We start from the raw sequence: 27640 nt of genomic DNA on the forward strand, positions 1-27640 counted from the left end.
TCTTCTCCTCCCTTCCTCCATTCAGCCTCTTCCTTGCCTATTCGTTGTTCTCTCCCTGGTTCCCATCCATTGGCTCCCCTCTGTTCAGCATTCCAGCATTCTCTCCTTCCCCGTTCTTTTGTGCTTCACCTTCACTTACCTGCCCTGGATCGTCATTTCATACGAGTCTGGCTTGAAAATTCACCTCATATATTCCGGTCCAGCGGGGATTCTGCACTCCAAAGGGGTTTTTGTGCCGCAAGGCTTTTCCCCTTGCGTCGCGTGTCTGTCGCGGAGGGGAGTCACCGTTGATTCCTACCCAGAGTCACGGTGGCTTCCTTCCGAGGCCGGCCCTATCTACTCAAGAAGAAGAAAGCCCACGTTTGTCGCTCACACGGAAAGAAGTTGGACTTCTCTTCAACATCAGGTGAGGAGGAAGGGGAACTTGGAGACTCTCAGAGCTTGAGTGGGGAAGAAGATATTGCAGATAAGCCTGTTGATATAACCACACAGCCTGGTACCCCTGATACATACAGTCACAGATCCAACAAGAACCAACTAAGTCAGAGGGTGTTGCCCTGGTCTTCCCTTCATCTACCAACACCACCAATCTAATCTCTACTATTGCATTGACCCTAACACCTGCATTATGTGTGCCGCAATTTACCACTGTGGCGGGTCAGAAGAAGAACGCGGACACTGTGTTAACATTTCCACTGGTTATTTATTAAATGATAAGAATAATGCCTATCTCTCCCTATTGTTATGAGGGTATTCCCTGCCTATGTAAATAACTAAGCGGATCCTCATTCGTCAGAAAGTCTCCAAATAAAAATAGTCTGCTTTCCAAAAACAAGTTCTTTCTGACCCTACCACTATTCTAACCAATTAAATGATGCCAGGAGAATGACTCCCTTCTCCTAACTGTCTCTTCTCAAAGAGTTTCTTCTTCATTCCAAAGTTATTTTAATAGGCTATTTTTAAATAGTATCTCGACACCTTCTGTACCAGTTCTTGCAACTCATTCAGTAGGTGTTTGGGCTTGCTTCTTTTCTCCGTGGAATGTACAATATATTCCCCTTTACCCTCTGTCTGATCCTTTTGTGTTAAAGGTGCTAATTCAGCTCCAGATAGGGGGGTGTACTTAGCAACTGCGGCAGTAAAGAAGATGCACAGTGGGGGTGGCTATATGGGGAATAACACAGATACACTGAGCCACAGACACACTGTATAAAGGACTTCACAGGGAATGGTAAGGGGTAAACATATATTGGATGTAAACTTGGTACAACAAATTGCTTTATGATTAGCTAAAAGAGGGGAGGGACAAAAATAGCCCAATCACAAATACATGTAGTGGGAAATCCCTCGGAGCAGGGACGGAGAGGATGTCATTACATGCCAGCTAGCAGGAAACTATGAATCCCTTTGTAAAATTGTATTCGAATATTTAGGAAATATGATGGAATGGATAGAGCACCAGGGTTTTAGTCTGCTGAAAGGAGATAAGTTATCTAGAAGATGTGCATTGAGGAAATTAATTGATGACTGTATGGTTATAATATTTTAAGACACACCACAGCTCGGTCTGCATGCTGACCTAAATGTGATTTATTGTAACTTGGATTGTATAATATTAGTGTGAGTAGGTGGCTATTTCTGTTGTTGCTTATTATTATGTGACAATTTAATAAACATAATATTGTAATTAATAGAATTTGGGAACAATAAGCAAATTAATTCTAAAAGCAGTTGGCTATATCCCTGTTTAATACTTGTGAGTGCCTCAAAACCTGTCCCATGTGAATTTAGAGAAATGCAAAGTGTCTGATGTCTGTAAGAGAAGTTAATGGAGAAGGACACTCTGCAGACCCCTTAAATCAATCCCGGTATTGTACACCCACTTTACATTGCTCATACAGTCATCATTTACACTTTCTTCACCTGTCTGTCTCAGTTTCTTTGGCGGTTCACATTCATATTTTCCTAGCCTGATTTTATAACTCTCTGGTTCGAACTTAACTGGAAAAGAAGGAAAGAAAGTTAATGACTTCACGAGATATTATAATAACATTTTACAAAACGTCCTATTGGGCATCAGGTCTAAGCAGTTTCCTGGTTCTTACTGTGATGTTCACCCTTGGTTCTCACTGCTGTTTTAAGATTGATGTTAAACCACTGCCACCAAGGAGAGTATGGTGGTACATAGTGTTCTTCCGAAAGAAAAGAAAAATCATCCACCCCTCAGTCGTATTGCTCAGCTCGACGCCTGCTGGTTGATAATCATGACTGGGCTGCTCTATGACAATAAGAGCATGTTAGCAAGGAAGAGTGACACAAACCTTTGGCACTTCCGTATCACTGATGGTGCAAGTCAGACATTTGCTCCAGTTGGTATCTTAACATCCTCAACATTTAATTTTCCAGTATCTACTTTTACCCATAATCAGCCCATGAGCCAACAGAAACGAACGACCAAACAATGAAGAATTGCACAAAATGCTTAGAATCAACCATAACCTAACGTTAGATTGAAAATAAGATTATACAAGTGGTTTTCACGGTCAAACTGACAATCCAAGCACCATACATTTGGAGTCTACATTGGCAATTTTGAAAAAATGGCTCCCTGAGCAGTCAGAGACAAAACAGATAATGCACTCGGGTTTGTTACGGGAAGTGTAATATAACTGTAATAATGATGCCTTTTATAGAGTGGTCAAATACCACCCAGCACTAAAATCCACCCTGATTGGTGGGCCACAGTCAGTGACGATTTAATTACGCATGACAATATGCATCCTCATCACAATATGACTGTGACCTTGGAAATATGCTAATTACTGTCTAAAAGGACCATTTCAGAACTGTTTTTTCAAAAGGAACAAACCATAATTAGCTGATGCCACTTGAAGTGGAGGTAAGGTCTGTGTATCAAGCACTCCGGTAATAGTAAAGAATTTGATTATGTTGCAGGATTCTGGTTACTGTCCATACAATTGAAATCTTTTCCATCTTGCTCAACATTTTACTACTAGTGATAAATATTTACCCAGCAGTACTATTTTTAGCTTCATTAAATCCTTCTAGTATTAAGAACTTCTGGATTCCTTCTGCTGTATTTTTATTGGCTGGTGATAATGATTTACCAGGTAATAATGACGTTCATGCTGCCTGCGGTGATCTGTAATTGCAATGATCCAAAATGTGCACCCGCTTGAGAAACACTCTTGTAGGACAAATAACCTACAGACTGTTGTATTTTTTCTTTAACGAGGGATCTTGTGAGGAATGGCTTCTGCTCTGCTGGGGCACAAGGATGAGTAGTGGCTAAACTGCCTACTCAGCCCTCACTCTAGTACAAAGCAACAGTGATCCTAATCATACAATCGTGAAGCAGTAACAGTCAAGAGATATACCCCCTTTACCTTTTGTGGTAATGTGGGCGAAGGCACAAATATACTCTTAAGAGTGGTGTGACTGTGATCACAATAGCAACCCGAACACCAATATTACAACAGTCCAAAAAAGGGAATGTCCAATCAAGGTTGTATACAAATATATATACTTTAAGTAAGCACACCATTTGCAGTAACTGTACTACAACACTGAAGGAAACCCACCCCTGTGGAAAGATCACATAATATGCAGTATGCAGATGATGAAGCACTTTGGGCAATGCACCAGTGGTGCAAGCCAATAGATCACAACAATGTCACCAAAAAGGATATTTCTTGTTCAAAGAGGTTCAAATGGGAGTCTTAGCAGTCTCTATGATCACAAAAGTGTACCATAGGGGCTTGGACCCCTCAACAGTACCTTTCTCTGTTATTGGCGGTACTATGGCATTGAACCAGGCTTTGAGATGCTGAAGATATGGGTCGGAAAAAGTTCCGAATGCTGTGAGTTGTGCTAGCGAGGCAGGCATTGGGCCTCATTACGACTCAGGCGGTAAGGGTTTTACGATGGCGTTAACAGCGCCGACCCTTACCACCTGAGTACGAGGTCCCTTAGCGCCATGGCGGATTTAACACCTGCTTTTAGCAGGTGTTAAAATCCATGGCGCTAAGGGACCATGGAGTTAATTACGCCACCGTAATGTACGGTGGCGTAATTAACGCCTTCCCCACTCCCATTATGCCCTATGGGGCAAAAATGGGAATGGGGAAGGGTAAATGGGGATTGGGGACTTACCGCCCCGCCAAGGTCGGAATGGGGCGGTAAGTCCGCCAACCACCATGGCGTAAACGTAGTTTACGCCATGGTGGTAAAGTCACGGCCCAGGCGGTAACTTACCGCCTGGGTCGTAATGAGGCCCATTGAGTTAGTTCTAAGTGGAGCTCCATTGCGGTTTGAAAGAAGTGTTCGGCTATGCAGTTCAGAGGGCTCAAAACGGTCAGTTTGAAGGTCGAGCCAGTCCGAGATGTTGGTAACCTCTGGGTCAGACCGACAAGTGACGCAAGGCTTACAGCTGTTGAAGTCGAGGTCCCGGCTGCTTGAAGCTGTGATCCTGATGGCTCGATGCAAGGTTCGAAGAGGTGGCAGTTCGAAGTTGTCTGCATTAGCGAGCTGGTGTTCAAGCCAAACAGGTGACCTGCTTTGCAGGCATGATGCAGCATTGAACCTAGTTCCCCCACCGGCAAATAAGTTCCCCCACCGGCAAATAACAGCTGGTGTTTCTGGCACTGGTATTACCGGTGCCGGAAGTACCAGCAATCCCCTCCATGGAGTCCTATGGGAGCCAGAATCACAAAATACGGATAGAAATGAGTATTATTGAGTTGGGTCAGGAACAGCTCTAGTTATTGACAATGCTTTTTGAAGGTGCAGACCTGGTGCAGAACGTTCTATACACAAGTTATATTAACAATAATTTGTTTTCCCACATACAAAAGTACACCATGTCAAGTGTAATAAATTACCTGGCCTCTCCTCTTTGTAAAATAATGAAGACATTTCTTGAACATATTGCGGGAATTGTTTCAAACTCTCTCCATAGGATATAAGCTTTATACCAAAAGAAAGAAGGTATTTTTGCCGTCTGAAGAAGTTATCGTTGTCTTTCTTGACGACCACCATGCAGTGCTCTATGTCAAGCTTCCTCTCAGCGGTGTACCAAAAGAAGGCCTCGAAGACATGGCGACGAAGCGTTTCTCCGCAACCAAGAAACAAGAAGCTTTTTGTGGAGTACAAATTCTGGAGAGTCTGCTGTTGAAATAAGACACGTTGTCATGGCAAAGTCAATGAAGTGGGCACCTTTGTCAGTATTAGCTATCTAGGGCCAACTTCATGCTCCTCAGCAAATGGCATGCAAATATGTATTGGCACATACATGGTGTGTAGAAATCTAAATGTGCACATCCTCATTAAACACTTTCAGATTCTTAGTGTGGTATAGCAATGCCACATTACATCACATCAGCTAAATGGAGGATTTAAACATCAGATAAAAACAGGCATTCGCATAGCCTACAGATTTGCCTTTTGTTTAGGCATGGAATAGGCATTTGGAAGGCAGTGCCATAATGGTAATACCATGCCATAATGTGGGAAAAGCTGGAAAATGGTGTGATTACCCGGGCATACCACAGCATGCATGGAAAAAAGCAACGTAATACCTGCCTTGGTCAATGATTGTTTTTTACAGGACTTAAGTGCAAGAAACAGAAATAAGTCAATTAGCTGAAGGTATTTTATTATGCCAGTAACACATTTACAGCTCCAATTAAGCCATTGACTCAACAGACTATTCAGAAATAAAAACTTGCATGCCAAAGGTTTGATGTTACTGCTTGATAGGGCTAGCTCAAGGAGATCGAAAAGAGGATGTGTTTTGGGGGAGAGAGGTAGTGGGTGGTAATGTCCCTAGAGATTTGCATGGCAATGTGTTAGGCAGAATTACATGCAGTACTTTGGGAACACTACACACAATTAAGACTACAGGTGTAAGCACAATCTCACCTTTGGTATAAGTCTGTACTACACAGTTTTGTGGTAGCAAGGCTGTGCAGCCAGGCTTATCTCAAGAGGGATGTGAGCAGTACAAGGTGTTACACAAAGGACTTGCAATCACAGTGGTTCAAACAAACACTTACTCAAGGTTTCTTGGTAAAACAGTATTAATGTATTTACACAGTCATTTAGAAAACATTCCACTAGCAATAAGCAGCTCAATATCACACTATAATACACTGCAGTACCAAACCAATAAGCTTCTGAACAAGTTAGGCTCCCCACAGGTGAGAGCAAAATGACACTTCAGTAACTTTAAATGGGAGTAAAAGACACAAGATATAAGAATTAAACACAAATACTTTCTTAGACAGGTCAAATAGTTTTAGTTCACTATTAGAGGCAGTTCAATTCAATAGGCCTGGGCCAAAGTCAATCGACCAGTGTCTTGGATAGGATAGCACAGTTCTGGTAGTAAACGGTTAAGTCTTTGCCAATGTTCTCAGAAGTAGTTTGCACGAAAAAGAGTTATATGTCGGATTAGGAGCGAACAAGACTCCAAAGTTGGGAAAGTTTCACGAACTGTCACCGCGGCAGAGAGGAGTTCTCAACCGCGTTTGCACATTACCTTGGTAATGAAGAAAAGCTGTAGCTGAAGCAATTTTTCCAGGCAGTTCCTACACATCTCGCTGTTCCTGGGCCTCAGTCGTGGGGACAAGAGGGAGGACGTCGGGAGGTTCCTGCACTGCACGGGGACGGATCCACAAGCTTCGCAAAACGTCGGTTTAAGGTGTGACTGCCTTAAAGTCCACAAGCTGGTCTCCTTCTCACTGGCTATCTGGTTTTCTACAGCACTCTGAAGAACATTCGACCAGTATAGAGACGGTTTCCAGGTGGCTTGCGAGTTGGTTGTTCCCACCAGCTCAAGGGAAGAAGTCGTCCTTGAAGGGGCTTCTCTGTCGAGGGAGTTTCAGGCTATTCGGACCTTTAGCAGGGCTTCACCAGGCAAACAAACGGTCCAGGAGTTGCAGCAGTCATCTTCCTTCAGTTCGGCTTTGGTTCTTTCGTTCCAGTGGTCGACTCTGCCTTCCAAGTCCCAGAGACCTGCCTTTTAAACAGTTTTCTCCCTTTCATTCCATCATAGCTGCCATTCACCCATCAGGGTGGCTGTCCTTGCCGGACAGTCAGCCAACCAATCATGCCAAAGTGCATTCAGGTCTCCTAGGAGACTAAGCACAGGGAGTTTCGGGCACCTCCCTCACTTCCTGTCCACCCCAGACACTCAGGCGCCAGAGGCGGTCTTCAGTACTGAAGCCCGCCAAAGGCAAATGAACAAAGGGACCAAACCTGGTTTGGCGCACAGAGACAAACACTAGAAGGACCATTCCAAAAAGAAATGGTGAAAAATGTCGATCAGAACCTATTTTTACAGAGTGGGCTCAGACGCCATCTTGAAAAACATGGCTCCGGTGGATTTTAGCTACCGGAGCGTTTAAACGGTTCACGGTTGGGAAAATTATGGTAATATCACTGCCACCAGCCATTCTGAGAGGAAAGGGTAGCATTTGAGTGCTACATGAGTTTTCTAGGCAGGGGGAATACTAGGTATTCCCTCCAGAACTCTGCTGTAAGGCAGTGTGTGCTGGATCTAGCAATTTAAAAAGACTAGAAAAGTCAATTTAACTTTACATTCACTGGGTGACAGTAGTCAGTCCCAGAGAATGTATTTAAACCTTGGAGAGTCTGAAAGACATCCCTGTGCCACTGCACTGAGGGTGCTGTTTGACACACAAGAACAGATGATGCCTATGGAGTTGTCTAAAACTCCATATCCAAAGAACACAAAAGTAAAACACACATCATAATACATGAAAGAGTGGGAAAAAGGCTCACACTCTTTCCAGGTAAAAAAACAAAGCCTTCAAAATCCAGCAACGGTGCTGGGGTCCCTAAGGTAAGGGAAATTAGCACATTTATGAGAATTCTCCCTAACACCATGGGCCATCAATGGGTGGGTAAATAACCAAAAAGGCCAAAAGGTTGTGTGTCATATCCCATCTCCCTACTAGCTGTACTCCAATGAAATAGTTTTGCTCAAGCACCACCTATAGGCCAAAACTAATCTTTGTGGCACATCATGTAGACTGAGAACTCCAAGCGTTTTATTACTTCAGAGATGCATTTAAATAAAAAAAAGCATTTCTGGAGTTTTAAGATTTTTGGACCTCAGGTGAATTGATTTTTATTTGTAATATCAACATTTCCAAATTCTGCTCTCTGTGTAAGGAAGACTTATTGTCATCATTCTCCTTTGAATCAAATGGATTTCCCTGTACCTTTTGTCAGCCCACTGTGTGTCGTTCTATCGCTTGCCTGCCAACAACACCTCACTCGCTATTTGCCATGAATTCAGATCTTCAAAAATGACCAATCAGAACTGTGCTTAATAGAGCAGAAAAAACCTTGAAAGGGGAAATGAAAAACTGCGAGGCACTGAGCAATTGGTGTGATACGAAGGCACATTGTACCTCCAGAAATTGCACACAGCAAGGAGTACCATGATGCATGGCATCAAAGCACCTAAGCCCTGGGTGACTGTGCAGATGCACGCTTATGTGTATACTCTCGGAATGTGGTTTAGGCACCCTCCCTTCCTGCCTTTGAGTTGTGTACGAATACAGCTCATGATGGTGAGTGCATCTTCTGACTGTACCCTCTATGTGAGCCCAAATCCCAACTGCTTGGCACATGGCGCGCCGTCAAGATTTGCGGAGGTAACTGCACAACTTGGTTAAGTGAGGTGGTACCGAACCCCCACCCGGGTGGTGCGTCTTCAATGACCCTCATACATTAGAAGGCTCAGACCCTCGTTTTTGCGCAGTGTATGCTCCGAGGGAGGGAGCATTCACTGTAGATCTTGCTCATGGTGCTTGCTCTATGAAAGGAACACATAGGGGCAAAATAGTGCATCATTCATGAGAAAATTGACCCAGAGCTCTGAGAAAACTGACCTTCATGTTGGATGCAACCTCCGCAGCCGGACCGAATGTACATAAGTGAACTCTGGACCCGATGACACATACACTGTAGGTCTTGCTCATGGTGCTTGCTCTATGAAAGGAACAAATAGGGGCAAAATAGTTCGCTTTATTTGCGTGAGCGCCCCTTTCCCTAACACCAAATTGTGCTTTCAGCAGTTTTCATGCATCTGCCTTTTGTGATGACAGCATCATTCATGAGAAACTTGACCCAGAGCTCTGAGAAAACTGACCTTCATGTTGGATGCAACCTCCGCAGCCGGACCAAATGCACATAAGTGAACTCTGGACCCGATGACACTTGTCCTCTTCTGTACCTCGACTGTGTTAGTGGCTTTTACTTTGGGTCCCCGGAATACCTGCTCAAGCGTGTCCATAACTCACCTGCCAGACTCCAGCTGCAGCTCAACTCCTGGAATCCCATCCCACCTGTCCTGGATGAGTTCAGTCATACTTATGTCACTTTATTGATTTTAAAGAAGTATCACCAAATAAAACAGTACAAAAGAAGAATACCGAAATTGTCACATCAGTGCCACTGGAACACCAAGTGGCACCCATTGTGCATGCATTGTGACTCTAAATTCATCACCATGCTCTGTCCGGGACAATACCTATTCATATTTATGTCTTTACGTTGGTACTTCCCTATTTCATTTCTCAAACTTCATATCCCATAATGCACCTTTCAGCAGATTCCATTACCTGGCTATTCCTATGCAGCAGTATTAGAAATACAAACCCCAGAGGTCCTAGAGATCAGTGCTGCTTTCACTTTCCCAGGTCCAGAGAGGGAAGAGGCAGATTAGTTCCAGGTGTGGTGCTCCAGGTGTTACTGAGCCTGCTTGAGCAGAGTGTGGGTCAGTAGTTAAGCAGCTGCCTGTAGGATCACAGGGCTCTTGCATCGAGTTTGCTGCAAGATATTTGTGCTTTGAACCTTTCATTTCGGCTGTGTCCTGTTGCTGCTCTTTCCAGAGCCATCTCCAGTTCCATTGCCCTTGCTTCCCGCCCTGCCGTCCTGCTTCTCTGCCCTGCACCCCTATTCTTCCTGCCTTGCAGCCTTACTTCCTTGCCTGCAATACTGAGCTCTCTGTCTACAGCTTTGTTCATCATACCCTGCAAGGCTGTACACGCTGCCTGCAGTTACCCAGCTCCTCTATCTGCAGTCCTATGTTCCCTACTTGCCCCTTGCACTCTACTGCCAATCAGTGATGGACTGGCCTATAGGGAACTCTGGAGATTTCCCGGTAGGCCTCTTCATCATGGGCCTCTTTTGTGTGTAATATCCAAACGTTCCAATAGGAAAAGGGTTGGGCTTGTTGAAAATGTATAATATGGGACCACTTTGAACATTATTTCAAGTGCCTCTTTTGGTTCCCAGTCCGCCCCTACTGCCAATTCTCTGGTTCCCTGTCTGCAGTTCCTTGCTCTGTGTCCATTGTCCGAGTTAACTGGCTTTAGCTTCCTAGATTCCAGTTCTCAGTTTCCTTGTTATCTGTCTGCAGTCTTGCCCTTGCTATTCCAGTCGAGAGCAACATATCCTTGTATCCGTTGTAACCAATCTGCAGTTTAATCCTGGTTATCCTAGTCCAGAGTTTCGGTCCTGAGTTTTCTTGTTCCTGGTCTATAGTAAAGTCTACTGTTGCTTGATTCCGGTCCTTAGTTTCCAGTGTGCAGTTCCAGTCTCATGCACCCTTGCACTTAGATTCTTGTTTTCTGAAGTAAAGACTGATTTAGCTACATGGCCACCCAAGCTCTCCTCCTTCAAGTGCTGCTACATTGCGACCTGGACATTATGCCGGATCATACCTGAGGGGGGAACGATACCCTTGGAAGGAAGGCCTAGTGGGAGAAGAGGTGTGCAAACATGCTTCATCTAAGGAGACTGAAGTGCAAAATATGGGTAAATGTGGGCCTAGAGGAAAACTGTGCTAAGCTTGATCTGATTCAATAAATGTTTAACTCCAGTTTCAGTGCTCCACAGAGCTAACGAGGTACAATGAGAGACCCCAAACAGAGCATGCAAAAAAGTATTTTCCACTGACTAAACAGTTTATGCATATGATCAGCTTACACCAAACACTCCAGCTGTACACAATATGGCAGTGCCAAGCTTTGTACCAAAATACTGATAGTGCATTTTTAACAAAACCTCTGCCAGATTTTATGTTAAAGAGGATGATACCGTTTGGTGCCTACTGCAAAATAATTCTGCTTTTTGCAGATCAGCATTTCCACGAACCAGACAAGGCAAAACGGATACCTTGGTAGTTATAGTCTACTTATGGCCTTTCAGGTTCCATGTCTTGACTCCGCTGGCATTTGCTGCACAGCCCTTCCCGTGCAGCAAATGCCATGATATGATATGATATGATATTTTATATATATCGCGCCCATACACAGGTGTTTCAGAGCGCGACCAGGCAAAAGGAGGGGGAGCAGGGGAGAAAACAAAAACCAACGATCTTACTAGGCCCAGTGACATTGGGAACGTGCAAGTGCATGGGAAAGGGAAAGGGGAAGTGCAACAGAAAAAGGGAGGGGGGCAAAGAAGTGCAGGCATAGAATAAATAATAAGTTAGTGGATACATAAGTAAATAAATAAGGTGATAAGAGCAGTGATTTGTGCAGCCAGTGAAGGGTGCAGTGCAGGGCAAGTCAGATAGGGTAACATCTGGTAAGTGCAGGAGAGGAGTAGGGGGACCTGTGAGGGTACAGATAACAGGCCCCTGTGCAGGGGTGGCCGGGAGGCAGTGCCGGAGGAAGTCCAGGAGGGCAGGTAACTGAGCCAAGGGGGCCCCTTTGGCAGGTGAGGCAGTGCTGAGAAAAGAAGGCAGATCAACAGGGGAGGAGAGTGGCAAAGGCAGATGCAAAGAGGAAGGTCTTAAGGAGCTTACAGAATCGTAGATGGTTTTCCTCCAGATTCAGGGTGGCAGGTAGGCCGTTCCAAAGGGAGGCTCCGGCCGAGGACAAAGATCTGCCCCCTGCACGTTTCTTAGAAAAGCGGCTGAACCTGAGGGAGTTTGAAGTAGAGGAGCGAAGGGCTCGAGAAGGGAGGTATTTAAAGTGGGATAGTTGAAGGTATTTAGGACCCAGGCTCCAGAAAGCCTTGTGGACAATGCAAAGGGTTTTAAATTTAATCCTTGCATCCACTGGGAGCAAATGGAGGGATTTCAGTGCTGGAGAGATACGATCCCGGGGCTTGAGGCCAAGGACAAGTCTCGCAGTTCTGTTCTGGATTAGCTGTAGAGGGCCGAGGGTGGAAGCAGGTAGCTTTAGAAAGAGGCTGTTGCAGTAGTTCAGCTTAGAGAGAATCAGAGCTTGGGAGACGGTGAGCTTCTGTGGGAAGGAGAGGAAGGGAAAGGTACCTCTGAGCAGGTGTAGTAAGAAGTTAGATTTTTTTGAGACTCCAGAGATGTGTGAGGAGAAGGATAGTGTGGAATCAAAGATGACCCCAAGGTTCTTTGCTTCAGAGCACGTTACCTCAATGCCTGCACGACCTGCTTCCTGGAAGGGGCACAGTGGTGGAAGTGGAAAAAAGGAGAAAGTGCGATGGACGGACAGATGGTGTGTGAGGTAAGAGTGCAGGAGTGCAGGTAGTGGGGACCAGGATCACAATCCCTGCCTGAACAGTGAAGCTGGGATTTTAATCCACTCTGCACATTTGACCACATACCTTCCAAGCGTTACTTGGTACAAATAGTTTGGATTTCAAGGCCTACAGAAATAATGTCTTAATGAGTTCACTTACAAAAAGCACAAATTGCATAATAAAGCCACATAAAAAGTTGTAAATCTTTATAGCAACATGTTAAGCCAAAAGAATAGCATTGTGGCTTTAATTTGCTCATACTGAATGGTAAACTAGAAGTGCCAGAATGCAGGATAATGCCAACCTGAAGAATCCAGTTAACCCCACTTTACTTTCAGTGATTTAAGACGTGTAATACAATAAGTTGTGTAATAAACTCAGATAGATATGGAAATTCTTTGCAACAAACCTCTAGTTTATTGTTATTCATGATGTTGAAAACATTTGATTAGTGACATAAAACAACTTTATTGTTCTGGACGTCAAAATAGTAGTCATCATAGATATAAACACATCTTTAAATGGGTACTTTGTGTTGCCCACTTTAACTAGCACAGATTTGCAAGGTAACTGGTGCTTTGTGTGCTCTTTGAGCTGAAAATATTCCATCACGCATATGAAAGGCTCGCCACAGAAAAAAGAAATGTGTTTACAGCCTGAGCAACTTAACGACCTGTCCAGCCACAGACACTGTGTGTGTGTCCGTGCCTAGCTGTGACTTGAGAAACTGGCAGTACTTGAATGTCTGGCCGAGCCGATTCTATAAGTGGGGCGGGAGAAAGAAAAAGCATCCAAACGTGTTTCTTGAGTCATTGAAGTAAAGGTACGCTCTGTAAAAAGCAAACAAACTAGTGGGACGATGTGCCAATGATTTATATTACACTTCCATCTCTGCAAGGGGGTCCCCCCTTATAGCCACCCAACTCTGCCTTGTACTTATTTGGGAGGAGGGGAGCCACTCCCTTTCCCCCGAACCACAGAGACTCCCACCTTCCCCACCACTTACCGTATTTGTGATTTCTTTGTCATGTGTCTTTTCCAGCACTGCCCGTATGACATTGATGTTGGCGCTCCTGAGCACCCTAAATTGCACACACTCCGTGGTCACACTTCCTTACTATACAACAATTATGTCACTGTAAAGATCTGTGATGCAATTGCTGCGCAGTAAAGAAATACCACCATTCTTCCATTTACCTTATTGGGAGACCACCAAACAAACAACCGTTTTTTAATTTGGAGTCTTACAGAGAAGTATGAAATTGCAGTTAAAAACATTAATCTCTAAATACTTTAGAGCATGAAACTGCTAAGGGTATGGCAGGACGTTTACAAATGCCTTGCTCGGTACTCAAGAAGTTCCTATTTAGTTCTGGCTGAAAGTTAGCATAGTCAACTTCAGAAAAAAATTACTGCTGTGTACTGTGGACATTCGGATTCGTGTAAGGATACAGAGCAGTTTGATTTGCTGTTTCCTTCCTTTTAAGCATGGTTACTTAATATGTGGCCCTTAAGATGTTTTGGAATACAACTCCCAGGCTCACTCGCCACTGAACATTCTGGCTAGGGATAATGGAACTTGAAGTGCAAAACATCCGGAGATCCACATAATGATTGACCATGCTGTAGAGCATCCATCCAATCATATTTTTGCCTAACCCTTACATGGCAGTGTCAGGCACATCCTGATTGGATGAATACTCCTGTTATTTCATTCACAACATTACCTCTAGCTCCCCTGAACCCACTCGTCCGTATAATTAAAGAAAAGTGTGCATGGCAGTGTCAGGCACATCCTGATTGGATGAATACTCCTGTTATTTCATTCACAACATTACCTGTAGCTCCCCTGAACCCACTTGTCCGTATAATTAAAGAAAAGTGTGCATTTAAACAAAAGTAATTATGGTAACCAGATTGGTCTACTTCTTCACATTTGGACTACCGAAAACACTGTTGGGCAGGAAAGATCTGGTGTGTGCTTCTTATTTTTAAAGACCTTTATAGACTCGGTTGTATTTCAAGCTTCGTTAGCATGTTCAATGTCACTCCTAAGCAATGACATGCTACATGACTGTCACTCCTGCTGTAACTTCCTGGCTGCTGTATAGTAAACAGTGGGGCCACGTGACCGTCCTTGCTGTGGACGTTGCATTTCAGTTTCCACGCTCACGCACTGCCACAACCTCACATTCATTTATCCATCGCTGCCTGCCTATTCTATAATCTATTCATCTATATGACACATTTATCCCTCGATGCATCCGCACATTATCATGTGCCCTTAAGCTTTAATTCATCCATCCGTATTTAACATCTAAAATTCGTCCCTCCAGCAGCATACCCTAAACCATTCATCTATCCTTATAATCCTTCACTCACACCTAATCTCTCGCTCTCACTTATACTTCCTCACATTCATATCCACTCATTCACTCCTCCTCACACACCCTCACTCCACTGTGCCTGCTTTCCGCTCAGCATGTATGCTCTCTGCCTAAATGTGTCTGTGCGCGTGAATCAAGAGCTGTTTTCAACATTCAACAGCCAAAATGATTGTTTTTTTTCCAATGCTTGTGACTTGAGTCCCTGGTTTAAGGTATGGCACTATCCTGCTTGGAACAGGAGTGGGTGCTCGGACTTTGCTACCTCAAGTTCTTGGTTTTACCCCACATTCTGGACTGCTGATGCTTGCATGGTGATATCATATTAATTGGTTTCTTTATATAGGTTTGTATAATGCTGCCACACTATCATATTGGGCCTGGAAAGCAGTGGTCGAAGTGGTTGGGAGAGGTGCTCCTCTACTTTTTTAAATTAAGTTTTACTGTTCCTTTACTTTTATTTTTAAAAGAAACCATTCCGGAATGGTTTCGTTTTAAAATAAAAGTTTAGAAGCAGCTGAAACTTGCACTTCAGTGCACTGCACTGAACTTTCCCTTAAACAGAGGCACATTTGTTTGGGGGTTTGTATTGTATGCAGGAGGGGGAATGGCAATGGGGTTTGTGGGGAGCAGGGCATGCCAGCATGGAACATAGTCCCACTACTTATTTTCATGCACTTCAACCGCTGCTGGATCGGCAAAGTAAAAGCCCTTCTTCATGAAATTGCTTGAATCATTCATTTCCCCTCTGTTGAGTTCCTTTCTTGAAAGCTCTGTCTTTTCTGACCCTTTTCAATCAGGCTCCTGCCCTGTTCAGGGTACGAAGAGTGTTCTAATCTCTATGATTGACCACCTTACCAGGCTGGTTGATCAGGGTGGAGTGGGCGCACTGATACTTTAAGATTTGTCAGCTGCGTTCAACAATATCCCTTATCGAGAGAAGCAGTGGAGGGAATTAGGGAAACCATAAATGCACTCCTAAAACAAGGTGGACAAAGGAAAATTGCAATATTGCCTCGCCGAGGTTGTATACCTCGGACAGTTAATATCAAAAGATGGGAAGCGGATACTCCCAGACAGAGCAGCTGATGGACGAGCTATGTGCTTAGCTCATGTTGGTTCACATGCAGGATAGTGATCTCAGAGGAAAAGAGATGTGTTACATTTATTATTTGTTGCAAGCACCTCCGGCTTCAGCGTGAGAATGGAGCTGCAGAGTTTTCCAGTCAGAGTGGGAACAAGGGTGGGGGCCATGTGCTCCGAGCTGCTGCGACGCGGAAAGGAAGAGAAGCATTTTGTACTATCGCAGTGAGGCCTGGTCACCAAGATGGAGTCGAAAGGGGGTACAAAAATGGATGCCCTGTGTCCTGCTCAGTGGTCCCATCTACGCAAATGTAACCCAAAGTTAACATCGCATAAGGGCAAGGGGTGTACCGACTACTGGAGGCACTTGGTCCGAGTTTTGTACTGAGAAGTGAAGGCTGCGAGGGGCCAGTAACCACACATTCCCCCAAAACGCAGGAAGAGGTAAGCGGAACGCCAAAGGGCGAGTGCACAACCACTACAGCTGAGGGTGATACAACGAAAAGATATCCCTTGATGTCAAGACCAGCAGTGGGCTACAGCGAGCCCCTGTACACACCAGTATGTCCCACCCCCACACCCTCAAACGGAGCAGTCGCTACGGCACCGCCGCCCTATGATAAAGTGCACCCCCCGTGAATTTGGCACACTTAACCAGAGAATTAGACCGCTAGCTAGCGCATGCACAGATGGAAATAATGCGGCTAAGAGCATTGTGCGATAGAGGTCAAATGCTGCCAGGGGGAGGAGAAGTACCACCGTTATCCATGACAGATCTCACGCCATCATTAAGCACAGCAGGGGAAGTGGTGCCAGCAATCTCAGAGCCAGCGCCATCAATATCATCACAAGGGACAAGCATACCACAAGGGCGAGAGAATTTTGACAGGTGCTCTTTCAAATTGGGGACGAACCAATGTTCTTAGATATCTGCGGCAATGTGTTGTTTTGCTACATGGCCGTGGAAATGCAGTTGTTGCTACATCCTGCTGAGTTGGTTGATGGACGCAGGGGTGTCCGGCCTGGTGCTCACCTGGTTTGAATATTTTTTGACTGGTCATGCTCAGTCTCTTTCTCTTTCCACGTTTCGTTCTGCTCCAGTGACTCTTTCATGTGGTGTTCCTCAGGGTTCCGTCTTGTCCACCCCATTATTTAACATCTATAACAAGCTCGTCTGTGCCCACGTCCTCCGGTGCTATTTGTATGCTGATCATTGCTAGGCTCGATCTTCATCCACATGGTGCTGTGTCTGGAGCTGCCTGTAGGTGGTGGGAAGGTGGATGAGCAATAATTAGCTTAGGCTAAATGGGGAAAAGACAGAGGTATTGGTGGTCCCCCATCTGCCGCCTCTTTGGGCTCCTGATTTCTGGCCTGTCTCCCTTGGTCCATTTCCACGCCCTATACCGGTGGTGAGGGATCTTGTTAAACTATCAGCCTCGCTTTCATTAGAAGCTCAGGTTGCAGCTGTCTACTATTTTAAATTAAAGATTTTGCGCAAAATCGTATTTTGTATTCCTGTTCAGTTTCATGCCCCTGTGGTGGCCTTTCTTTTTTTGAGCTGTGTTGACTATTGCAACTCGCTCTTTTTAACTCAGTACCTGCTACAACAGCTCCAAGTCTTACAAAAGACCACAGCGCGGGCTGTGATTCGTGTTCCATTTGCTTCTCACATCTCTCCCGTTCTCCGCCAACTTCATTGGCTCCCGATTGGTAAACGGGTTCAATTTAAATCCCTGTGTCTTGTACACAGGACCTTTTATGGCTTTGGGGCAGAGTATTTGCAGCAGAAATTCCTGCCGTATGTTTCCTGTGGCTCTCTTCGATCCCAGGAGAACGCGGTTATCCAGATTCCTAGGGTTCGACTTGCCCATGTTGGTAGCCGTTGTCATGAGTACGAGGCTGGTACACCCCACTGGTGGTAGAAAGGAGAGGCTGGTAGGAGCATCTTGGGTGAAAGCTTGGCAGGCCAGGAATAAATCATCCTGCATACATTCCATAAACACTCAGCATCCATGAGGCACTTCCTGTTTTCTCCAACATGGTTTCCCTGATGCCAGTTCCATTCTGTACTGCTCGTTTCAGCCTCTGGGCGTGGAGGCCTATTTAAGCCACGGCCAGAGGACGAATCGTGCTTCGCGTGCAATCTGCAGCCTGAGGCACACGCTTACCTGATTCCCCGTCATCCTTTCCTGATCGCGCGCCCCGCTTGGGCGTTTCCTTGAGCTACAGACTCTGAGCACCTGAAAGACAAGAAGAAAGCATTAGTGTATCTCCGAACTTTCATCGGTTGCTTACCTTTTCAGCATTCGCGCACTACGAACCCGCTCAGCAGGATCCTGGTCCCTTCATCGTTGACACAAACTTTTTGGATTGTGTCGCTCTGCCTTCTTTCGATCGCCGGAGCTCTCTTGATCCTCTGCAATGCCAGAGAACCAGCAAGCAAGAAGGAAAGAAAGCAAACAGGTTAGAACAAACTAACTTCCGCACTAACGAATTTACCTAAACCCGTATTCTATAACCAGTGAGGCAACTGGGAGGGGACTTAACTGATCTAACAAACTCACCAGCATTTATATTTCATAACCAGTGAAGGAACTGGGGAGGTTCCGACAGATAAGAACTCTAACAGTGTTCATAGCCCCCGCACCCAAGGAACCAGTGCAAGAATTGCCAAAGAGCAGCGGTGCGGCCATCCAAACCAGCACAGAGGACATCAAGACCATAGCACCCCTGCATATGCAGGAAGGAGAGCTCGCTACACCACATCAAAAGGTGAGCCACTAGCCCTTGCACCACCACAGAACACGATTGAAGGGGAACCCAGAAGGGGTGGGGGCAAAGGGGCCCTTGGGGTTGTTCCTCTAGTTTTAACAGGACTATCATTCCCTTTCAGGCAATCACTCCAATACCCCGGGGATGGATAGGAGTCACGGGCAGGGACAGGAGGACCTCATCGCTTCTGCGGAGACTCAGTGTGTGACAGAACGCGGCGACTCAGAGTGTGACAGAACGCGAAGCCGCCTTAAACTTCTCTGCCTGAGCGATGGAGACCTCAGAAGTAGACCAGTTATCCCAACTATTGGGGGATTTACGGGCAGAGGTATATGCAGCCTGTGCACAGATAAATGCACTGAGGCGTGAGTTGATAGTGAACAGGGACAAGACCGATGAGATCACCCGGCAATTATTACAGACCCAGGCTGGACTGGCTCTATTACCAGGCGGCGCTACGTCAGCACCAACAGCGGTACCTCAGCCCATAGCACCAGCATCAGTACAGGTCGTCATCCCAGGGAATATACCATTAGCACCTCCGGAAAGGTTTTTGGGAGATCCTAAGAGGTTTGGAACCGTCATCAACCAATGCCGTTTGCATTTTCTATGCAAACCAGGTTTATTCCCATCCGATCAATCAAAGGTAGCCTTCGTATTGTCGTATTTAGGGGGACATGCTGCAGATTGGTTGGTGCCATTTATAAATAGAGATGTCCCTCTACTCCGGGATTATGCGGGGTTCCAACGAGAACTGGAAAAACCTTTCGTTCGACACACCCAAGGACAAGCCTTGGTTGACGAATTGTTATCCCTCCAACAGGGCAACCAGTACCTTTTGGCCTATGTAGCAATGTTTAACCGCCTGGTAGCGGAAACGAATTGTCCCGAGGAGAAGCAAACCACCTTGGTTTATAGAGGACTTAGAGGGGAGCTAAAGGACATTCTGGCACAGGTAGTAACCCCCCCGGATGGCTGCGCAGAGTACATAGATTTAGCAATCGAATTTCATCATCGCCTACAAACTCGCAGAGCTGATCGCGCACGTTCAAAAAGTCGAAAATTCTACTTGCGACCCAAGGAGGCTTCAGTCCGTCAGCCCATAAAGACACATCCTGAACCAATGCAACTGGGCGGTGTTCGAGGCGCTCTCACAAAGGCAAAGCAGGGCCGGAGGCGACAAGAACAGTTATGCCTGTATTGTGGCCAGTCTGGCCATTTCCTTCGTAATTGTCGGCTAGGCCTCCTCAAAAGCCAGTAGGAGCCATGGATGGAGGCGAGACAATTGCTGAGTCGGAAAACTCCAACGCCCGCAGACATAGGGGTCGCTCTGTCGAGCTCAGTAAAGGACCACAATACCTCACACTTTACTATTCCAGTACTCATCATAGACCAAAGGTCTCTCACTAAGCTACACGCTCTGGAAGCTGTCGTTGACAGCGGGGCCTTTGGGAACTACCTGGATTTGGAAACGGCAGACAGGATTGGATTACCTATTTGCTCCAAGGACACAGTGGACAATGTAACCGCCGTAGATGGCACTCAATTGCGCTCTGGCCCGGTAACTCATTGCACTTCAAAAGTTACTCTGCTTTGTCAAAACGGTCATAGGGAAGATGTCTCCTTTGACCTCATCTCAGCCCCACAGTTCCAATTGATTCTAGGTATACCCTGGCTCGAAAGACCTAATCCGTCAATAGATTGGCGTAAGAGGACGTTAACTTTCCCAAAAGAGTGCAGCCGTTGTTACGAGACTAAGCAAGAATCACGAGACCCACTGCACGCAGCCCCCAAGACAACATCTGTCTTGGGGTTACTAGGAGTTCTACCAGCCGAATACCAAGACTTCCAGGATGTATTTGCCAAGGAGCAAGCTAATACACTGCTGCTGCATCATCTTTATGATTGCCAAATCGACCTGATACCAGGAGCAAATGTTCCTTGTAGTCGAATATAGCCCTAACAGAGGGAGAGAATGCTCATCTGAAGAACTATTTGGATCAATATCTCGCCAACGGTTTCATTCGACCCTCCAAATCTCTGGCGGCCTCCCCTCTCTTCTTTGTTCCAAAGAAGGAGGGGGATCTTAGAACATGCATCGACTACCGGGCGTTAAACCAGATTACGATTAAGAACAGGTACCTGTTACCCTTAATCTCAGTTTTGTTAGATCAACTGAGACAGGCACAGGTTTTCACAAAATTAGACCTCCGGGTTGCTTACCATCTGGTGCGCGTCCAAAAAGGGGACGAGTGGAAGACTGCATTTCGCACCCGGTATGGTCGCTACGAATAACAGGTAATGCCGTTCGGGCTATGCAACGCTCCGGCGGCGTTCCAACATTTTATGAATGATGTTCTGTGAGAACTACTAGACGTATGCACCGTTGTATACATAGATGACATGCTGATTTATTCAACCACCCTACAGGAACACGTATTGCATGTATGGGCAGTCCTCCACAAATTATGTGAGAACCACTTGTACGCCAAGCTTGAGAAATGCTCCTTCCATGTCACTGAAGTGGAGTTTCTGGGATTCGTGTTATCACCGCAAGGCATCAAGATGGACAATAGAAAGGTGGAGGCTATTGTTACATGGCCGTCACCAACGTCCTTGAAAGGGGTGCAGAGTTTTCTTGGCTTTGCGATCTTTTACCAACGATTCATACCTGGCTTTTCACATCTGATACACCCTATCACCCCCCTCTTATGTAAAAAATGAAATTTTGAGTGGACTCCGGCAGCAGAAGAGGGTTTTGGTGCCCTGAAGAGCAGATTCACCTCAGCTCCTGTCTTACAACACCCACAACCAGATTTACCATACATCGTTGAGACCGATCAAGTGTGGCCATGGGGGCGGTTCTGTCCCAATTGAACCCTGACTCTGGGCACCTACACTCTGTAGCATTTTGGTCGAAATAAAATTCTCCTGCCGAGTTGAATTATGCCATCACAGATAAGGAGCCGCTGGAGATCAAAGAAGCCCTCAAGGAGTGGAGGCACTACTTGCTCGGGGCTAGACATACAATCACGATAATAACTGATCATCGCAACCTTCAATATCTATGCTCAGCAAAGGCTCAGTCTTCAGGACAACTCGCTGGGCGCTGTTTCTGTCAGAATACGATTTCGTGATTACTTACCGACCAGGAGTCAAGAAAGGCAAGGCGGATGCGTTATCGTGTATTGGTAAGGGAGAACAAGCTTACAGCATATCTGACCTGGTGGATATCATTCCGGGCAATAAAATCCTGGGTATCTGTGGAGAAGACCTGTCCATGTGGGAATCACTCGAGCATAGAGTCAAGAACAACCTGCCCACAGAAGAATTACAGTCATGGAAGGAGAAAGGAACCCACTATTCCGTTAGAGACGGTTTGCCGTGTTATCAGGATTGCCTTTATCTCCCCACATGTGCCTTGCAAGAGGAAATATTCATTAACTATCATGATTCACCTATCGAAGGGCACCCTGGAATAGCCAAGACCGCAGAGAAGATAGAAAGATCGTACTGGTGGCCAACATGGCGACAGGACATAATCAACTTTGTCAACTCATGTGGAATCTGTGCACAGAACAAGACCTCAAGACAAAGACCAGCTGGCCTGTTGCAACCACTGGCAACACCCCCTAATCCTTGGCACACCATTTCAATGGATTTGATTACAGACCTGCTTTCCAGTTCTGGATACAACACCATTCTGGTAGTGGTAGACCTGTTCACCAAAATGGTCCATTTCATACCCTTAAAGGGTATTCTGTCTGCCCAGGCTTTGGCTCAGATCTTCCTTGATACTATTGTAAAATTACACGGGTTTCCATCAGTAATAATCACCAACAGATGAAGTCATTTCGTGTCACGGCTTTGGAAAAGGTGCTGTACCTTGGCTGGAGTTGAAATCCGATTGTCCACAAACCACCACCCACAAACCGATGGGCAGACAGAGCGCACAAATCAGACCTTGGAGCAATATCTCTGTTGCCTTTTGCACCAAACCGAACGCCCCTGGGTAGAAGTCCTGTGGATGGCTGGATATGCGTATAATAACTCAGCACATACCTCCACACATATGTCTCCATTCTATATTCTACATGGGCAAAATCCACAACCATCAGCTTATGATCCACCAGAGAGGATCGAGATGCCAGCCATCAAAACTTTACATGAACGGATTTTTCAGGCAACCCAAAAAGCATTGACTCATCTAAAGGCGGCCAAGACAGCGCAGAAAAAATACGCCGATCAGAATAGAAAAATGGTTCATGATTATCAAGCAGGAGTCTCGGTGTGGTTATCATCCAAGTACATTACACTAAAAGGAACCAGAAAATTCCAACCTAGGTTCTTGGGACCTTTCACAATAGAAACCGTGATCCCTCCAGTGGCCATGAAACTGACCTTGCCTTCTGAAATGCGCATACATTCGGTATTATGTTTCTCTTCTGAAACCGGTACACCCAGGAAACAGAGTACCAAAACCTCCGGCCCCCTTCATTGCTGAGGATAACGAACCCGAGTACGAAGTAAAGCAGATTCTAGATTCTAAGATAGTTAAAGGAACGTTATACTACCTAGTAGATTGGAAGGGTTATGGACCCCAGGATAGGTCTTGGGAACCAAGTGGGAATATCCATTCCCCCCGATTGCTGTGCAAGTTCCATCGGGACAACCCTACCAAACCTGGCTTGGGGAACACACCTTTGGGATGAGTACTGTCATGAGTGCGAGGCTGGTACACCCCACTGTCATGATGCCTACCCCCGGGGAACCAGACCAGGTCCAGCATCCCCGGAAGCAGGCATCACGTTATTTTGAGCAAGCCCAAAAAACCCTACTAGGGGCTGTTTGGGTGCGGTCCTGGCGCCTATGGCACCAGGCTCATATGGAGAGTCAGTCCTGGTGCCTATGGCGCCAGGCTCATAGAGTGGAACTTACCTGATGCAGACCATGCTGCAAGCTTACCTGATGCAGACCATGCTGCAGAGCTCCAAGCCAAATGATGCCTGGAAGGGACTATTTTACCTAGCGACTATTTTTTACTTGGATGGGGCTGGTGAGGAATACTTACCTGGGACTACTTTGGAGGCTATGTAAACCACGCCCGAAGAGCAGCACACGCTTCGCGTTATTCTGCATCCAGCAGCGTAACGCTCACCGTGTCTGCAAGCCTGCATCCAGTCTTCTGCCACGCCCGCCTCGAGTCTGCAGCTCCTAGAAAAAGGGAGGAACAGAAGGAGAAAAGGTTAGAATAAGAGCAAAACCTTCTATCCTTACCTGAATTCCGGAACCACCGCGCCTTCGACCTGGAAGAAAGAAGCATTTTACGCGCGCCACCTCGCCTGCTGAACTCACCGGCTTTCGCAGCATCCCCACGATCCACTGCATCCTTCTGCACGTTCCCGCCGCACTCTGGCACCTAAGGGATACACAAGAACAGCAAAGGTGAGCCAAGGGAATAAACAGAGGCAATAGTAACTACCCCCATAGACTTACCTGATTACCGCCGGGGGTACTATTCCTCTTCACGGGTCGGCGTAGTCTCCATTGCATAATCGCCGTACCCCGGCCCCTAAGGGGAACAAAAGGACAACAAGGTGAGACGAAGGGACAAACGAGGGGAACTCTTCTCACCACAATAGACTTACCTAATTTTACCGCCAGAGGCATTATTCCCCGAACTTCATATTTTCTCTCCACACCTGAATAAGGGAGCAAGCAACAGGTTACATTCTGGCCTTATTTTAATTGAACTGTGTAGGATAAGCCAAATCCTTACCTGAACTTCGTAAGCTACCACGAGGAACTCTTCACTGGGGTCAAGCTGCAAACTGCAAGGAATCGGACAAGAGTGAAAGTCAGATATGTGAACTCTTACGAACTACATACTTTTCGGAGTCAATATTGTTCTGGAACTCACCAATTCCTTCGAGCCAGTGAAGCAACTGGTTATCAACGCGCCCGTGCGCTCAATGCAGGATGGAGAGCTCATCTTTTCAAACCATCAGGTGAGACTATAAGAGGGGACATCAAAGGTGATCTGTGGGGAGAACAGCGGGGGTGGGGGGATTTACGCTCAACTCCACGGGTGGTTAATTCCCTTTCTCCATTTGCAGAAGAATATTCCTAAGGGCCAAGCAAACGAAGCTAGGTTAGCCAGTCCAGTCCGTCATCTCGGCCCTACGCGTCACATTGGTGGAGACCGCAGCTGTCCAGTTCAGATCGACGCCTCTGTGGGAGCCAGGTGAGCGTAACACCGACTGGTGGTAGAAAGGGGGGGCTGGTAGGAGCATCTTGGGTGAAAGCTTGGCAGGCCAGGAATAAATCTTCCTGCATACATTCCATAGACACTCAGCATTCATAAGGCACTTCCTATTTCCTCCAACAAGATTTCCCTGATGCCAGTTCCATACTGTAATGCTTGTTTCAGCCTCTTGGCGTAGAGACCCATTTATGACACGCCCAGAGGACGAATCTTGCTTCGCGTGCAATCTGCAGCCTGAGGCACACACTTACTCGATTCCTGGTCATCCTTTCCTGATCACACGCCGCGCCTGGGCGTTTCCTCAAGCTGCGGACTCCGAGCACCTGAAAGACAAGAAGAAAGCATTCGTGTATCTCCGAACTTTCATCGGTTGCTTACCTTTTCAGCGTTCATGCACTGCGAAGCCGCTCAGCAGCATCCTGGTCCCTTCATCGTTGACACAAACATTTCGGATTGTGTCGCTCCACCTTCTTTCGATCGCCGGAGCTCTCCTGATCCACTGCAACACCACGGAACCTGCAAGCAAGAAGGAAAGAAAGCAAACAGGTTAGAACAAACTAACTTCCGAACTAACGAATTTACCTGAACCCGTATTCCATAACCAGTGAAGTAACTGGGAGGAGACTTACCTGATCTAACAAACATACCTGGAACAGTATTCCATACCCAGTGAGGCCACTAGGAGGGGACTTACCTGATCTAATGAACTCACCAGTATTTATATTTCATACCCAGTGAAGGAACTGGGGAGGTTCTGATAGATAAGAACTCTAACAGTGTTCATAGCCCCCGCGCCCAAGGAACCAGCGCAAGAATTGCCAAAGAGCAGCAGTGCGGCCATCCAAACCAGCACAGAGAGGACATCAAGACCATAGCGCCCCTGCATATGCAGGAAGGAGAGCTTGCTACACCACATCAAAAGGTGAGCCACTAGCCCTTGCACCACCACAGAACACGATTGAAGGGGAACCCAGAAGGGGTGGGGGCGAAGGGGCCCTTGGGGTTGTTCCTCTAGTTTTAACAGGCCTATGATTCCCTTTCAGGCAATCAATCCAATACCCCGGGGACGGATAGGAGTCACGACCAGGGACAGGAGGACCTCATCACTTCTGCAGAGACTCAGGTGAGCGTGACAGCCGTGTAGTCCCTGTGTCAGCCGCCACAATGTGTAATTCACTGCCTCGCTGGCTGCGGATCGCAGACAATCACCTGTCATTTCGGCAAGCCTTAAAGACTTTTCTTTTTTAGACTGGGGTTTTTCTGTTGGTTACTGTTCAGCTGGACTTAGCGCCAAGATGCTTATTGGTGAATGTTCACTCAATAAATAATTTTGACATAACATAACATAACAAACAAACATCTAATGCATTATTTCTTCCTTTCAGTTGCTATACATAAGCGAACATTAGCACTCGGGGGGCGCGTGCTGGCCAGTCGGGCTGCCTAGATCATGGGCTGTTGCAAGCTAATTTATAGCAGTTCTCTGTCTGGTTCCCCCTTGCTCCCGTGCTTATCACCTACCCGCTCCTTGTTACCCCTACATTTTTAAGGAATAAATGCAGCTTACCAACAGTATCAGTTCCTCTTCCCCTTGTTCCCAGGTGTTGCTCCTTCACCATTCTACCGGCCACCATGTACAGAGGAAAGGGGCCCAGGGTAATGTGTAGGGTAGAAATATAGCTACCATGGCCTCTAAACTACCTGTGCATCAGAAACTAAACTCGTGTTGTAATCTGAAAGAAGCAAGTTGGTTCTCAGAGACAGACTAGCTTCAAGCAACTTTGTAAGAAAGTTCAGGTTGCTTTAGTGTACGCTATTTACTAGGTTCCAGTTACTCTTAGGCTATATACTGTGAGAAACCTGAGGGCATCCTCACACCTACTCCCCTCAGATCCTCTTCTCAGGTGGCTAGGGAAAGGCCATCACTTTCCGATCCTGACCTTGGGGGTGAAGATGCAAGAGAGGATCACCTGGGTGGAGGGTCCTCGGCATGGGGGAGAGGATGTCTGCAGGTGAGCCATGATATCCCCCTTTTCCTGGTAATAACCAACCTTACCCTCCCCCTGCCTTTATAGGCTGTTGCCAATCCCATTCTATCATTCCCCCTCAGTCACACCACTATAGTACTGGGACAAGGAAGAGGCGACTAGGAGTGGTACACACTAACATGTAATTACACCAATCTGATACTGAGATGGGGAAGAGGCCTGAATGCTGTTGTGAAGGTCAGGCAAGTCCAGAGAACACCATTAACTATGGTCAGGGTAAGAGGCTTAAGGACTCGCACCTGCAATCTGTTAAGTGGTTGCAGGTGTATAAAAGGTGGAGCCGATGATCAGAGAGGGAAGACCAGCAGGAGAGAAGCCGGGCTGGGTGTGTCAGGCTTGCAACGAGGGAAATCCTATGAAGAAGCAGGCTGCGAGGATGGTCCTGCGAGTGGTAAGTGGAGCAGCCGGCAACCCACAGAGAGTTTTCCAAAGTGCAAGCGCTGCTTGCAGCAAAAAGGAGACATGGAAGCTGTCATACAGGCATGGTATCAAGAGATGGCACAGACAACACATCTTAAATTCAACAA

At 46.3% G+C, this 27640-nt stretch overlaps 1 protein-coding gene across 5 annotated transcripts in view; it reads right to left on the bottom strand.

The window, feature by feature from the left end:
- LOC138513915 (protein FAM118A-like) overlaps positions 1-27640 on the bottom strand; it is a 487378-nt gene that overhangs the window by 169050 nt on the left and 290688 nt on the right. For all 5 annotated transcript variants that reach the window (XM_069629063.1, XM_069629060.1, XM_069629062.1 and 2 more), the window contains 2 exons: positions 4902-5187; positions 1924-2001 (listed from right to left, as the gene is read on the bottom strand). In XM_069629063.1, the coding sequence (XP_069485164.1) occupies positions 1924-2001; positions 4902-5187 (364 nt within the window). The remainder of the gene's footprint in view (positions 1-1923; positions 2002-4901; positions 5188-27640) is intronic.

Source organism: Ambystoma mexicanum, chromosome 12 (assembly GCF_040938575.1).
Source record: "Ambystoma mexicanum isolate Mex_15411 chromosome 12, UKY_AmexF1_1, whole genome shotgun sequence".
Taxonomy (NCBI): Eukaryota; Metazoa; Chordata; class Amphibia; order Caudata; family Ambystomatidae; genus Ambystoma; species Ambystoma mexicanum.